The sequence below is a fragment of the Protopterus annectens genome, chromosome 4.part0, assembly GCF_019279795.1.
Source record: "Protopterus annectens isolate FY-2018-M chromosome 4.part0, PAN1.0, whole genome shotgun sequence".
NCBI classification, from domain to species: Eukaryota; Metazoa; Chordata; order Ceratodontiformes; family Protopteridae; genus Protopterus; species Protopterus annectens.
This window is the reverse complement of record NC_056733.1, coordinates 1,896,599,669-1,896,615,676: the sequence shown is the minus strand read 5'-3', so window position 1 is coordinate 1,896,615,676 and position 16,008 is coordinate 1,896,599,669. Positions and strand designations below refer to the sequence as shown.

Here is a 16,008-nt window from a genome sequence, read left to right as displayed (position 1 = left end):
GTAACTAGTCTAGTCTAGGTACAGATTTGCTGTATCCAGGACTGTTTGTAAGCTTCTGAGCCCCCCAAGCCTTTCTGTGTTGGAGGGAAGCTTTCTAGCTTATCACTGGGAGGGGTAAGCACTAGGTAGCATATCTTCCACAAGAGGAGTGGTTTCTGGTCCAGAAATTGTAGCTTATTGGCCGTTTGGGCAATTTTTCTTCAACTTTCTGGTTTAAAAGCCTGCATTTGCACTTGTTTCCCATCTTTCCTGTAACTAGTCTAGTCCAGATACAGATTTGCTGTATCCAGGAATGTTTGTAAGCTTCTGAGCAGTGTCAAAGTCTGCTCTTCAATTTTTCCCTTAGATATGCTAGTTCTCTCCTCCCCTATACTTTTACTAGTTTATTAGTTTAGCACTTTACCAAACTTCTTGTAGCAATTATTGTAGCACACAAAAGTGCTACCAGCACTAAACATTCTACAACGAGACAGCGCCAGTACTTATTATTAATGCCCACGCCTCCAGGCATGTCTAAAGGTCAGTTCCCTGTGCTTTCTCCTATTAACCTGGTGAACTTTGGCATCCTGAGGCAATGTAGCAACTGCCTCATGTACACTGACAACCCTATCCTCTTACCTCCCAACACTCAGATTTGCAAGAGATGCACTTATATATCCAAATTGGAAGCCACGCACTCTCCAGCCATGACCAGAATAGCTGGTCAAGAGGAAGAGGTCAACACTTGCACCACACCACATGAAACACATAGCCCTCCAGAACACACAGCAGCAATGCCTTCACATAAAAACACAAACCACATACCCACCTTTGCAGAGGCTTTCAATAAAAATCTACCCAAACAGCAGAGACCTCCAAGGCAGAAACACACTCGACTACCACAACACATCACTAATGACAATACACATAACTCTCCTAAGCAGTGTGCCACTCAACCAAAGCCCCTAAGGCAAAACAGCATGCCCAACACACTAGTCATAGGTGACTCAATAGTGAGGCACACTAATGTTCCACTCACTAAGTTGAATAAGGAGATAGTAACAGTCAGCTGCCTGTGAGGCACCAGAATCCACCACATAACTCACACACTCAAGTCCCTCAACAACAGGTACAAATATGACTTTGTCATTGTACATGTGGGTGTGAATGACTTGAGATGTACCTCCCTGGATTACATAAAAAGAGACATGGAGGAGCTCTCGGGTTATGTAGCCCAGGCGGGTATGTCCCTAGCCCTGAGCAGCATCCTATCATCACCCAGAATTATACCACAGTACAAGCAGAAAATGATTGATTTCAACAATTGGCTAAGTTTCTGTTGTCATTCTAAGGGGATCCAGTATCTGTCTGCCTGGGATGACATGATTGACAGACCTCAATGCTTTGCCAGAGATGGCCTACATCTGTCACCCCTGGGCTTCCAGATAATAGCCAAGGCTTTTGCCACCCTATAGTGCCCTTTTTAGGTGGTGCTCCAAAGACTAAATTACCATCGTAACAGCTACAAACAAATGCAGTCTGAGGGTCATGCTGCTCAACGCTAGAAGTCTAAATCTCAAAATGCACTCACTCAAAGTACTCCTTAAAATGGAGAACTACAACATTTGTGATGTAACAGTGACCTGGCTCAAGGTAGCAGAAAGCACCCCTGCACTACCAGGCTATAACTCATTCCACACCTTTCGACCCCAGAACTTGGACCGAAGTTCCAAAAGTGGTGGTGTTTCCACATTCATAAAGGATGCACACACCTCCAGACTGGTTGCCCAGCATAATGTATCTGAGATACTTCAGGTGCAGCTAACACTGGGTAAGACAGTATTTCAGGTCATAGCATCCCCAACCGTGTCCCAAGACTCACACTACATGTTCCTAAGCACCCTGGAGAATATTAGGGTCCAGCTTAGCACGCTCATACTAGGCAACTTCAACTACCCCTCCATTAACTGGGAAAAATACTCATGTACCAATATACTTGCCCACCATTTTCTGGAATTCAATAATTCCAATGCCCTGGATCAGCTCGTTCTTACCCCCACTAGAGGTAGCAACATCCTTGACCTGGTCATTACTAACATGGGCAACTGTTGCTCTACACCAATATTCAACTCCTCCCTGGTTAGATCTGACCACAAACTAATCACCTTGGAAATCCACATACCTTCCACCCCCCCCCCGCAAAGGTAATCACCATGAAAAACTTCTCCAAAGCTAACTTTGGGCTCCTAAAAACAGAGCTGGCTAACTTCACGGTACCCATGCAAATGGAGAATATTTGAATGAACGCTGAATCATACACCAATGCACTGTACGAACACGCACACAAATGCATGGCTCTCGACATACCCAATAGAACCAAGATGCTCTCCTCCAAAAAAAGGAAGCCAATTTGGTGGTCCCCTGCCATAAACAAACTCTACAACAGAAGGAGGAAACTGATGCGGAATAAGGTGAAGTCCCAAGACTGGAAAAACTCCCTTATCAGCCTCAACAAAAAGTTGAGATCCCTCATCAAATCCTCTAAAGCTAGCTATGAAAACAGAATTGCAGCAGATAGTAAAGACAATCATAATGTCTTCTATAGTAATGTAAAGAATTTTCATGGCAATACCCAGATTTGCTCTGAGCTACTACACAATGGTACCTCTTATACCGATCCAACAGATATTGCCAATATACTGGCCGACAGATTCAGTGCCAACTTTACCCCTCTCCCCCCCACCTCCAAAGGACCAATCACAATACCAGTAGATTGCCAGGCATCCAGTATTACTATTGCACAGGTTAAAACAGCACTGTCCAAGGCAAAGAATACAGCTGCTTCTATGGGACCTGACAATATCCCTGGCTGTGTTCTACATGAACTACAGAGTGAACTGGCACCTCGCCTGTGTACCCTGTTCAATCACAGCCTCCGCCCTCACCTCAGGCTTTGTCCCTACTGAATGGTGCACTGCTGCAGTCATCCCTGTCCACAAAGGAGGAGTGACTACAGACCCTGGGAACTATCACCCCATTACACTGATGAGTCTGATATGCAAAGCTATGGAACGCATCATCATGGACCTAATAAACAAGGATATAGAGAATCTCCAAACTCTGTATACTACACAGTTTAGTTTTGTAAAGGGAAGATCATGTCTGCTCAACTTTCTCAACTTCTTTGAGTCAGTATCCGGAGCTGTGGATGAAGGCAAGGTGGTTCATACAGCTCACCTTGATCTGGCCAAGGCCTTTGATACCATTCCCCACTCAGGAATCATAGGAAAACTAACTAAGCTAGGCATCAACCCCTATATCACTAGGTGAGTTGCAAACTGTCTCACAGATAGAACCCGCATTTTGAAGATAGCTGACTCCAAGTCATACTGTCGATCAGTCATGAAGGGAGTCCCACAGGGTTCAGTCCTGGGTCGTCTCCTGTTTGGTATCTACTTCTCTGGAGTCCAGGCTAACAAGAAGGGATTCTGGATGACAAAGTTCGCAGACAATTGCAAGTTGGGAGCTATTATTAACTCCCCAAGTGATGTTGACATCCTATAGAAAGGCCTCACTGAGACCAATGACTGGTGTCAGAACCATGGCCTTAAGCTCAATGCCAAAAAATGTGTCGTCATCCCCCTTGGAAAAAAAATGATTCACTTGAATTACCACATCGATGGTAGTCCACTGAACACAGAAGGAGTTATAAGAGATCTGGGAACATAGATTGATAGCAACCTCTCTTTTGACCACCACATTGCCACTGTGGTCAGAAAGTCCTTCTATGCGGCATATCTCATTACTAAGGGCTTTGCATCCAGGAAGAAAAAGGTTATTGTCTCCCTCTACTCTTCCCTCATTAGACCAATCACTGAGTACAATGCCCCATTTGGCATATACCTCACTAGACACCTGCAACAACTTGAGAGGCCACAAAAGTACCTTACAAAGAGGATCCTAAGGCTTAAACACTTGTCCTATATGGACAGACTCAAAAAACTCCAACTATTCCCTGTCTCATATTGCCTGCTTAGAGGCGATCTCTGCTTGATTTACAAAGCAATACCTGACCCAGCTCTGTTAGAAATGCTGCATCTAAAGAAATCCCAATCCTTTGGCACGATGGGCTCCAGAGACTTTAACCTCATTACCACAATCAACAGAACATGCTGGAGGGACAGGTTCATAACCCAGAGACTGCCCATGCTATGGAATAGACTTCCCATACATGTCAAGCAGAGCATCTCACTGGCCCACTTCAAGAGAAATCTTGATGAGTGGATGGGAAATAGAAAATTCATCCAGGGGACATTCCAGTGGCTCTACTTGACAGAGGCACTGGGAACTAAGTTCAGGTGGGACGATGCCAGGGTAAGCCTATGTGCTAGGCTTGTAAAGGTTCCAGGGCCATTAGCCAAGTACACACCTATGAATCTATGAGTCTCAGGGCATGAACGCTGGTCAAAGATAATTTAAACAAGTTATAATGTGATTAAACAGGAAACTTATTACACAACTTAGAAATTCAAAGACCCTTTGACTAGAGTTTGGCTACCCGTATACAGTTCCTTAAATACTCTGTTTATATAGGAAGGTCATATTTTGTGTTATTTATAGAGGAACTACTGAGCAAATTTTCGAAGACTTGCTAGATGACAGCTGTTTCAGACAATGTAAAAACTGCATCATGTTCACAAAAATACAAAAACTCAGAGGTGAGAGAGCTAGGCACACAGGTACATAGCAGCCTGAACTTTAACTGCTATATGCGCACATTGGTGAAGAAATCCTTTTATGTTTCATAACTTATAAGTAAAGGTATGGCATCCAGATCCAAAAGCATATTTATTTAACATTTGTTTACTCGGAAAGTCCAACTGGGACACAGCACATTTTCAGCCAAGGCCCAGGGAGAAATGCTCCAGATGCATGTCTTTGGAATGTGGGAGGAAACCAGACCACCAGGAGGAAACCCATGCAAATGCAGGGAGGACATGCAGACTCCACACAGAAGGCACCCCAGCCAGGAATCAAACCAGAGTACCTCTTGCTGTAAGGCAACAATGCTAACTGCTGCACCACTGTACCACCTATGTATAGTTCCACTGTACTCAGCTCTCATTAGACCACTAATCGAGTATAGTGCACCATTTGGCATGTACTCAACTAGGCACTTACAGCAGCTGGAGTGACCTCAGAGATTCCTCACAAAGAAAATACAGGGTGTAAACAACATGAACTATGCAGATAGACTAAAAGCCCTAATCTTTTATTCTTTCTCCTATACACTGTTAAGGGGTGACCTATGTTTGACCTACAAGGGACTCACAAATCCAGCCCTGATGGAGCTGCTACACATCTGCAAGTCAAATAGGATTAGGGTCACCCGATCTAGGGAAATAAACTTAGTGACTCAAACAAAATGTGCTCGAGAAACAGATATGTATCTCAGAGATCGCCTCTTCTTTGGAAAAGGCATCCTATTCACATTAAGCAGAGCCTTTCCTTGGCCCTCTTCAAATGCAATTTGGATCAATGGATGGGAAATTGCAAATTCACACCTGGAGTAGTGCCAACGTCCCTTATGAACAGGGGCAATCTGTAAGATACTCAATGCACAGGGACAAATCCATGCCATCCTCTTGCCCCTAGGGGCTATATATTGGGTAAAGTCATGTTATATTGGCTAGGCTTGTAAGGGCCCTTAAGCCATTAGCCTAGTAATCTCCAATGAACCTATGAAGCATATCGATAATATAGTACCAAACTAGCTGCAGAAATCCTACCCTGTTGACATACACACCCACTTAAGTACACATATGCAGAAGTTCAAAGAATACACTTAAAAATGCCAGAGCTGTTCTTCAAGAAGCTAAAAGTTAAACAAAACCAAATATCTCACATATGTATCATGTTCCAGGAAGTATAGGTTATAGGTCATTTGGATTACAGTCAAGTACCACTAACAGTACCAGCAAGTATCATAGAACCTTTCTCTGCCTTATGTTACACAGTGGTCAGTAAATCAAATTAATGGCTAAGCAGGCAAGAAGTCAAACCAGAAGAAAGGTTAATGATGGCAGCTCAAGACAAAGTCAAAACTATGTCTATAGACAGAGTGAAAGATACAGACAAATATCAATTTCTTCAGTAAAGCACTACAAACTGTCGCACATCTGGAAGCACTTAAAGGTGAGGGCCTTTACACTGACAAGAACAATAATGGGAACTTTGTTACGCCTGTCCTGCTCAAATATATGCAGAAAAGGCTTCTACAGTAAGCACATGGGGTGGGAACAGTGTGTTTCTTATTCCTTTAATTTTACTCCCTAAAATGTTAGAGATTTGAGCAGACACTTTCTGTTGCTTGTCTAGGAGCAGTGCATTGCTTATGAGCAGTAAGCTAGAATATATTAATGTGATCCTTTTTATCACTTTCCTCGTAATAAAATCTCAGACATCTCCACAGGTGGCTATCTTTTGGAGATAGGACTAAGGAGGTATGCTATGTAGTATACATTCTCAGATACTGCTGAACTACTAGCCATCTTTAGAGCAGAACCATAAATTAGAAATTCAGATGAATTCTAAATTAAGATCTAACACTGAGCAGCCTCTGCATATATTAATCTAATTTCTTCTTTAATTTAAAGTTTCAGTGGTGAAATCTGTAGCTGTGAAAGATTCTGAGTTCTGGCAGAAGTTAAAATTAAATTGCTTCCTTAATTAAAATTTTCTCTCAGATCTCACTAACATACTGTTCTACAAATGTAAGTTAATGCTTTCAGATTAAGTGATATACATATTTGTATTTGTTTTGTTATTAATGATGCCATGGCATGTTATAGTACAAAGGTGAAGCTTCACTTAATTTAATGTAGACTGTTGCTATCCAACTGACCTACAACACAAGAATACAAATTTGTACATTGTTTATACGGACACAGTCTACAAAGCTAAGAACACTTACTCGACAATCTGAATCAGGTACCGTGCATTTAATGTCTGCTTATACCCAGTCATTTTTAACCCAAACCACACCTTCATCAAAAATGTGTCATCTTGTAATCAGAAATATAGCCTTTTAATGACCTACTGCCAAACTGGATGATTCATCACAAATAAAGCTTCTGCCTTCACTCTCTCTGACATAAAAAAATAATTGCATTTTAAAATTAACTGCATCTCTTATACGGCTGGATTATTGAAGCTAATTGTACAGAATCTTGCTTAAGTGAAGCAGGCTTTGTGAAAGTGAGCTTGCTAATGGCTTTAACAAAGTGAAAGAAAATTGTATAAGCCAGTTTGCTAAAAGATAGGAAGCGTGACATTTGGGGTATGGGTATGTGTGTGTGTGTGTGCGTGTGTGCGTGTGTGTGTGTGTGTGTGTGTGTGTGTGTGTGTGTGTGTGTGTGTGTGTGTGTGTGTGTGTGTGTGTGTGTGTGTGTGTGCGTGCACCTGACTGTGTCAGTACTCTGACAGAGAGCCGAATCATGGTCAAATGGGGCCCTAGGCAGGATAATGGACCAAAGCCCCCCCAGCTGTACCAATATCCCTTTGATTGTCTCCTCAAAAAACATAAAATACTGTTCAATTACCTTAAGACATCGTTTAAACATATTAATGTGCATATTATTTTTTTCTTTACTTTTACATTGATCACAGAGATTTCGATTTACTTTAAAACTCTTATTCTTTCAGAGTTTACGACATAAAACATTGGCAGGCATTTGCTAAACAAAACAAAAAATTCTTACACTGAAACAGACGTAGTATAAACAACATTAAACTTCTCTTCCCTTTGACATTTAAAATGTACTGAAAAAGTGCTTGGCAACCCATTAAACTACAAGAAATATGCTGGGATTCATAGTCAAATAGTATATAGTGAAGCACTAATTACTGGCCATGTGGAATACACGTCTCGGTCATTACGTTATGCCTTTGTTCATTCATTTGACCGCAAGCAAACATCTGATGTGTACATTGTCATACAAGGTATTATCACATCTGTGTGCATGTGTATGTCAGTATATATAACTAGTTCACTCCTCCATACCAGAGTAGTTATGGTGCAAAGGAAAGAACTGATCGTAATAAATAGTATCATCCTCATATGAGCTGTGTCCTTTGGATATGATCCTTGGTTTCCTTGGTCTGTTGCCTGTTGACAATGTATTTATTTGACTGTGAATAAATGGAACATTGTTAAGTCTAACTATCAATACATTTTTACTTATCTTTATTTTTACTGGCACACGGGTATGAAATGCACTGTCTTTGGATTACAGCCCTTTTTACAGATGAGCAAGGCCATGAGTAGTTGATCAGCTACTTCCTGTAGTGCAGGGTTTAATTCCCTCAGCCTTTGTTTGCTTCCTATGAGACTCAAGTCCTGTCATCAGACAGTGCTCTGGGGTTGTTCCTGAAAAGGGACACATGTCCAGTGGGTTGTTCCAGACTATTAACAAATGTGTTGCTCATCTGTCTTTTCAATTTTTGCACCTTTCACATGGCTTCTAATTAGTGCTTCACTTTATCATATTTGACTATGAATCCCAGAACATCTCTTGTAGTGTAATGGGTCATCAGAGGCATTTTCAGTACATTTGAATGTTGGGGGAAGAGAAGTTTAATGTTGTTCTTACAAAGTCTATTTTGGTGTAAGAATTTTTTGTTTTGTTTAGCAAATTACTGTCAATGTTTTTGCTGTGAACGTAAAGAAGAAAATACTATGTGCATTGATAGTTTTAAACAGTGTTTTATGCTGATTAAGGAGAGACAGGTAATGGGATATCAGTACTGTTGGGGGACCCTGGTCCATTGCCCTGCTTAGGGCCACATTTGACCATAATCCAGTACTGGCTGTGAGACCCATAAAGAACAATGCATTGCATCTCATGCTCTCCCAACCACTTACTTCAAGAATCTGAGAAAAACACCCAAAATCTGGAACACATTTTAAATATTGGTCCTACATACTTAGAACATTGCTAACATAGCATGTTTTGAGTTAGCATGCATTTTCTGAAGGGTCTGAAATTCATGTGTTCATCATTTAGTAACTATAGTCCACAACAATTTACAAGAAACTGACAAGTTTTATGAGGAACACACCAGAAATATGAGAAAAAACAGGAATAGTTAAGAACTGTACATTATGCATAATTCACTTACAAAGTTAACAAAGCAAATTGTTGATTTCCATCTACATGCTTTTCCTAAACAATAGAAGTATAAAACAATAATTGCCGGCTTTGCTGATAGACTGTAATTCTCAATGATTTGTCAAAAAATAAATCATTTTTTAAGGGATCGAGCAAAATATGGCAAAATCAGTGGTATTCTGTAAAATCAATGACAGTTGTCAACATCTACATATCCCTATACATGCATACATGTATACATACATATATATTCGCAGACACACACACACACACACACACACACACACACACACACACACACACACACACACACACACACACACACACTTCTCTCCAGGAAGCCTTACATTTACCCGAAGACTCCTGTTTAACTCTGGTTGTAAAGCATATTCTACTCATTGGCTCAAAACACTGTCAATCTCAAGCTCCATTAAGACTTGCATTTCATTTCAAAAGCAAGCACCAGCTCTAGGAAGATTCATATTTTCTGGCTGCCTGTTCATACTCAATTCAGGAAAAGCAGTCATTGCTGGCTGATGGATGTTCATAACTGCCATGTACACAGTTGAAGCTGTTCCAAAAAAACAAACAAAAGCATCCATTCAAAAAATCCCATGTTTCTCTCTGTTTAGCTCCAGGAAGTCTTCTCTCATTGGCTTAAAGGGAGAGCAAATGAGAGAAGACTTCCTTGAGCTTTACTTTTACTCATTTAAAAGAACAAGAACAAGCACTGAACTGGGTAAATGTGGAGATGTGGGAATGTTTTTTATGATGTGGGACATATATTTTGTTTATAGTTTATGGGGCCACCTGGAAAGCACCAGGCACGTGGCAGCTGCCCAGATCTCCTTGTGCTGTGTCCACTCTGTTTTGATGTCAGAGCACTAGATGATGTGCTATTCCTCCTGTCCTGTGCAAGTAACTCATAGTTGGTTATGTTAAACAAGGGGCAAGGGGACCCTAGCTCCTTGCATGAGAGATATGAGGGAAAATTGGAATCTCAATTAACCAAACAACCTACAAATGTAATTAAAAAGGCAGCTGTATCATAAATAAAAGCAGTACAAAATTAGACATGCCCTGTAGTTTTGACCCATGATGGTTGTTTGATGGCAAGGCAATAGTTTTGTCTTCTCATTAAGGAGACTTATTTTCCTGCTGATTACGTGACTGAATATCATTTGTGAAATAGTTACAATAGACATGTAAAATATGTAGGAAACAACAGCATTCTATTTGCAGAACACAAAATTCTAAACCCTTGGTTTCATTTTTTTAATGCTCCATCACTGGGCTATCATCAAACCCATTTTCCCATACCCTTTACAGTCTTGGATCCAGAACAGATACAGGTGTGGGAGCTACTGATGGTCAAACATGAATGTTAATAATCAATCAATACCTAGTCCTACTTCTTGGTATATTCACTCCTCATTTCATTTTCATGTTCTACATATTTAGAAATACACATATGAGACTGGGAAGACTAAACTGTAGAAAGCAGGAGCACGTTATACAGACATTAAAGGTACAAGTGGATTCAGTGGTACTAGGCATTAAGTTTAACCCTGGATGATAATTACTAACTTCATGCTCCCAGCTGTCCACACCACCTCACTGACTTCTCTTTTTTGTCTTTCCATGCCTTGATTTAAGCTGAAGAGTAAGCCTGACCAAGACAGCAAAGAAAATGACTAAATTAATCTGGGGACCAAGGGATGGTAGGCCCACTGTAGTGGTGGGGTTCTAGATCATACGAAATACATTTTAGAGATTTTCCACCAACCCTTTGAGCCAATGATGGCCTGAACATAAATTCTGACTAAGGAAGGAAATTCAGTCTTATTTTACTTGAAAAAAAAAGAACTGCATCCAAGATTTGATGTTCAAAGCTGACAAAAATAGTGTTCCCTATAAACTGACGAAAAGATATATAACAAATACCTAGAAATACTGCCTGCCATTATATCTCAGGAAATAGCAGCCACTTCCTACACATCCCTGTGAGTTAGTCTGTGAGTAAAGTGAAAGAATAAATGTCCCCAATCATATATTTCAAGTTGTTACTGTCGTACATTTACACAACATGTCACCTCTCCCCTATCCCGTAAAGACAGCCATTGTCTGTGCACCCCTTTGATGTCAGACAGGGATAAAAGTAAACAAAAAAATGCCACAGGGACATTTCAACTTGATTCTGTCAGACATATATACACACATAGTTTGTTCCCTTACCCATATCCCTGAAAGACAAGACATTTGCATACACATGATTCTAAAGTTGTAAAAATAGGGATAACAGAAATGCAGTCCAACATGTTACTCCAAGACAGTATATAGCCTCCAGGCTAAGCTCAAATTAACTTCTGTGCAAAGCTCTGAGATCTGATTATGAGGAAAGTTACAGAATGATGGCCATGCTGTCCCTAGCTCACACATAATTTATGCAAATTTCTGTGTAAACCTCTGAGCAGGACCAGTTTCAGATGAGTTAGGCCTAAGGCAGGGGTTTGAAGAAGGGTCTCCCTTCTAAGCCTGTGTCAAAATGCCCTTTTATAGCTGGGGTTGTGTGGGTTGCCAGACTCCCAGAAAGTCTGAGGGTCTAAATGCACTGTGAATACATTTTCTGCCGTTTTTTGAAATGTAATTACTTGTTAACGGTTTTGCTATTATTCAGAGGAATTATATTTTTTTAACATACATACTGCTCCCAACAAGCCAGGTCTAGCACTTGTATGTACTGCGGTGGTGGTGTTGCGGTAGCGTTGTCGCCTCACAGTAAGATGTTGTCCCATTCAATTCTCAGCTAGAGCGTCTTCTGTGTAGAGACATGCGTGAATGGGTGTACCTTCGTTGAAGGTTGTGCGTCAGAGCTGGCAACTCGGCACGTAAAAATCTACTGCCAATCATTAGCGGACTGGAGTTCCGCTGTGGCGACCCCTAACCAGGAAAAGCCGAAAGACACAACAACAACTTACAGCCACTTGTATGATGGTATACACCTCAGGTATCTGTTTGTGATTAAATGTATTACACATAAATGGCCCAGAAATGTGTTTTAGCTCACTTCTGTCAGAACCATGCAGTGCAACACTTAGCAACCCCATCTTCCCTCTCAACTTTTTATCTAAATCATTGGCAAATAATGAAGATCAAGGACAGATTTTAAATATTGTTCTTGTATAGTTAGAAAGTTGCCAGAACAACTGGTTTTGCATTTACAAGGATTTCCTGAAGATGATGAGTCTGAAAATCATGTGTGTCATTAGTGAGTACAGTACAAAAATGCCAGAACTCCACACTTTTTACCTGAAATATATCAAAACATGAGGCAAAAATCAGGGACATTAGAGAGCAATGCCCCCTGCACAAAACACACACACATATAACCACTTGTATAACAATATGCACCTTAGTTATCTCATTGTGATCAAATAAATGAATGTAGAAAAATGGTCCAAAAATGGATTTCAGCTTACTGCTTTCAGAACCATGTAAGGCAACCCACTACAATCCCCCAAGCCCCAAGATAGAGACAGAGTTTATCTATTGTGCATAGAAGTTTCAAGACTAAGTGGATTTACATGCATTTTCTGAAGGATATGGTCTGAAACTCAAATGTCTGTCATGATTTAGTGATGGCAGTAGTTGACAATTTGTCAAAACAATAATTACAAGGAACAGTCCAAAGACATAAGGGAAAATCAGGGACATTGTACAAAATCAAAGACTAGCTACCTCACTGTCGCTCAGCAGACTTTCAAAGGCGACTCCCTCTTATGGTCAACAACTCCTTGACATCAACCAATTTAACACAAACATCAAAGAGGGCTGCATTATTAAAAATGTTACTGCAGCATGTAACTCCCTACCAAGACTTGCCAGAGTAGCTCCTATACGACATTGGATTGTGAGGATCAGATGACAACAATATGCTCGTCACAGATAAATCATGTTTTAATGTCACACTGAAGTTCTTAGTTAAAGAAGAAAGTTAAAAATAGGCTGTACCTCTAAAGTGGTATAACTGAGAGGTGGGCACTAATGGAGAAGCTTTAGCTTTCTTACCTCTCCAAGTAAATTTGCCACTGCCTTTTGACAAAGCACTTTTTCTGCAAAGCAACAGCTGAAATATTCATTCCCAGACCGTGGTGAAAACCTTACTGCCCATTTGTTCAAAGAACTGGTTGACGGATGATAAATCCATTCATTCCTACTGAGTGTGTGGCCACTGTGGTAGGGATGGGCACTACTTAATTCTTTTCTTTACAATGGCCACTTATTGCTTGCCTATGGGCCACACGGATGTCCACTAGATCAAATGTTGTCCGCCGTAATGCTGCATTTCAAGAAAATGTATTTAAAAAAGGTACCCAGTATTAAAAAATGGATTTATTTACAAGAGAGTTGTTTCCTTTCTGGTGAGGACATAGGCAATATAGCCTTCGGGGGCATTTTTGTAGTTCTTTCTTCAGAATTTAACATATCCTAATCATTGAGAAATGGTAACCTACATTGGATTGTACCAAAATCCTTCAAGTTTTCAAGTCCCTCAGAGACTCATCATATTTCAATATTTTTTTGACAGCATTCTTTTGTATTGTCTTATTCAGATATATCCAGTTTCCTCTAAGGGGGAATTCTTACCTATGCTACCTGTTACCTTCTAAGACATACTAGTACTATTCCATTGGACACATTCATTCCTAATATTCTCCATGTCATGTTAACAATTTCCATAAAGTCAGAAATCATCACATTTTTCAAAAGCCACATCATGATATTTTTCCTTCAAAAAAGCAGGTGCAGCTGATTCCACTGTTTGCTGGTGGTGTCAGAGCCCATGATTTGATCAAAAACATTCATTAAAATGTAATGTTTCTAGTAATCGTAGCTTATGTAAGTAAATAAAACGATTCTGATTTTTTTTGTGTTTGTTTAACCATTTTCTAGTCTACAGTAATTCTTCAGTTCCAAATAATCTAACTTGCTGCTTCTTAATACAATGAAGCTCAATTTCTTCTAGAAAGACAGCAACAGATCTAATATGCTGCTATGTGGTTTAGTACTGCACCAAATATTTCACTTTGAACTTTATATGAGTCAGTCTTTGCATAGCTGAACAGCACTATGAACCAGTCCATTGAGTATTAAGGCTACATATGACAACCATAAGCACACATGACCTGATGAAAAATGATAGCTATTTAGAGCTGAGAAAATAATGCCCTGGCCTCATACTGCTTTTCAGAAAGGTGACAGATTTTCCATAATTACAATAAATTTATTGAGCACAGTACAATCCTGCAAAGAAGAATGCAACCGATTTAGCAGAGCTAAAGTGCGTTATGGTAACAAACACTCAGAAATGCTAGCAATATAAAATTTTATAGCACTAAAAAGGATCCCTTTTGTAATTCCAAGACTTAACTGCAAGCTCCAGAATTATAAAAAACAACTCTGAAAACATAGGAGAGAAGCAAATGTTGAACATTGCTGTTCTCCTTTGAGGTTATCTTTTTTGCAGGGCTACAAGCCCCCCCGCACACATCAAACTTGTATAGAGCAACTTTGAGATCACCATACCGCAAACAAAATGTAATCCTCCAAGAAATAGGAATCTGCTATATGCAAGTCTACACTGTTGCTCTTTTAGTCTCACTATTTCGGTACTCACACAAATGAGACTTGGAATTAAAAATGGTTACCCTAATATGAGTTAACATTTAGTATGACCAAATGTTTGCACTACATTATTGAAGAAAATTAATTCTTAGACAAAATGCCAGTCATTACTTTTCCCAGTTTCTGGTTTATTTTGACATTCACAATGGATACCATTTTGCCCAAACACACTGTACTTTTTTGCACAGCCGTCTTTTGTTTTGTTAATATACATAATTGACGGTCTAAGCAATGGGATGGAATTTGGTTACGACTGACTTGAGGAAGGGTGTAGAATGTTTTAGAGAACAGAAATGATGTGTGCTGTTGTGATCACCTGTTATTCTGTTGTAAATAAGCATGTATCTCCCATAGTGTTAGGATTTGGTAACCTATGTAGATTGTATTTTTTTCTGACAATGAATGTTTGCTAATAGGCACCAGTGCTTTTCCGTTGCATCATGATAATTAATTTAGTTCTCATTTCTTCAACAGAGACTTAAGCAAGCCATTAGGCCAACCTTAGACTGGGGTCCAGCTCTGGAAGAAAACAGAACAGGCATCTATGTGAACACTCTGCCAGGTAGCCAGTCACCAAAGCCTCTTATTGTCCACATGAAGAACTATGGTGGCATCACAAGCTATGAAAATGCGGCACTTGATGTGGACCGAGAGCTAGAAATGGAAGAAGAAGTGATGATGTAATCAGTGCCAGTAAATGTGGCATTAGGATGGGGGTACAGAATATGCTCTTCCATGACTGATAGTAAACTTCAAGCTATAATATTGCAAACCAGCAGCAGTGGAGATTTCATAGCTGGAGTTATAAATGTTTTCGTACTATATGATCTTTGATATGCTCCTTACATGAATCAAGTCATGATGCATGTGTGGGTGTCAGTATGTGTGTGCGTGTGTCTCTGTCTGCCTTCAGTCTCTCTCTACTTACATGCACACACACACACACACACACACACACACACACACACACACACACACACACACACACACACACACACACACACACACACACACACACACACACACACACGCACACACACGCACACACACACTAAATCATTAAATAAGATTATAGGTATTTGAGTCTGTGGACTGTGTGAATGCATATCTTGCTCTTGCTGCATAGTTCCCACTTTTTACATCTCTGTATCTATCTAGTTATACAGTCTTTATA

At 40.1% G+C, this 16,008-nt stretch overlaps 1 protein-coding gene across 1 annotated transcript in view; it reads left to right on the top strand.

Annotated features, from left to right (window-relative positions):
* Nucleotides 1-15,785, top strand: part of SLC6A7 (solute carrier family 6 member 7) — a 1,098,089-nt gene extending 1,082,304 nt beyond the window's left edge. Inside the window, exon 14 of the mRNA XM_044069564.1 lies at nt 15,309-15,785. Coding sequence (XP_043925499.1) covers nt 15,309-15,518 — 210 coding nt within the window. The 3' untranslated portion in view covers nt 15,519-15,785. The remainder of the gene's footprint in view (nt 1-15,308) is intronic.
* The last annotated feature ends 223 nt before the right edge of the window (nt 15,786-16,008 follow it).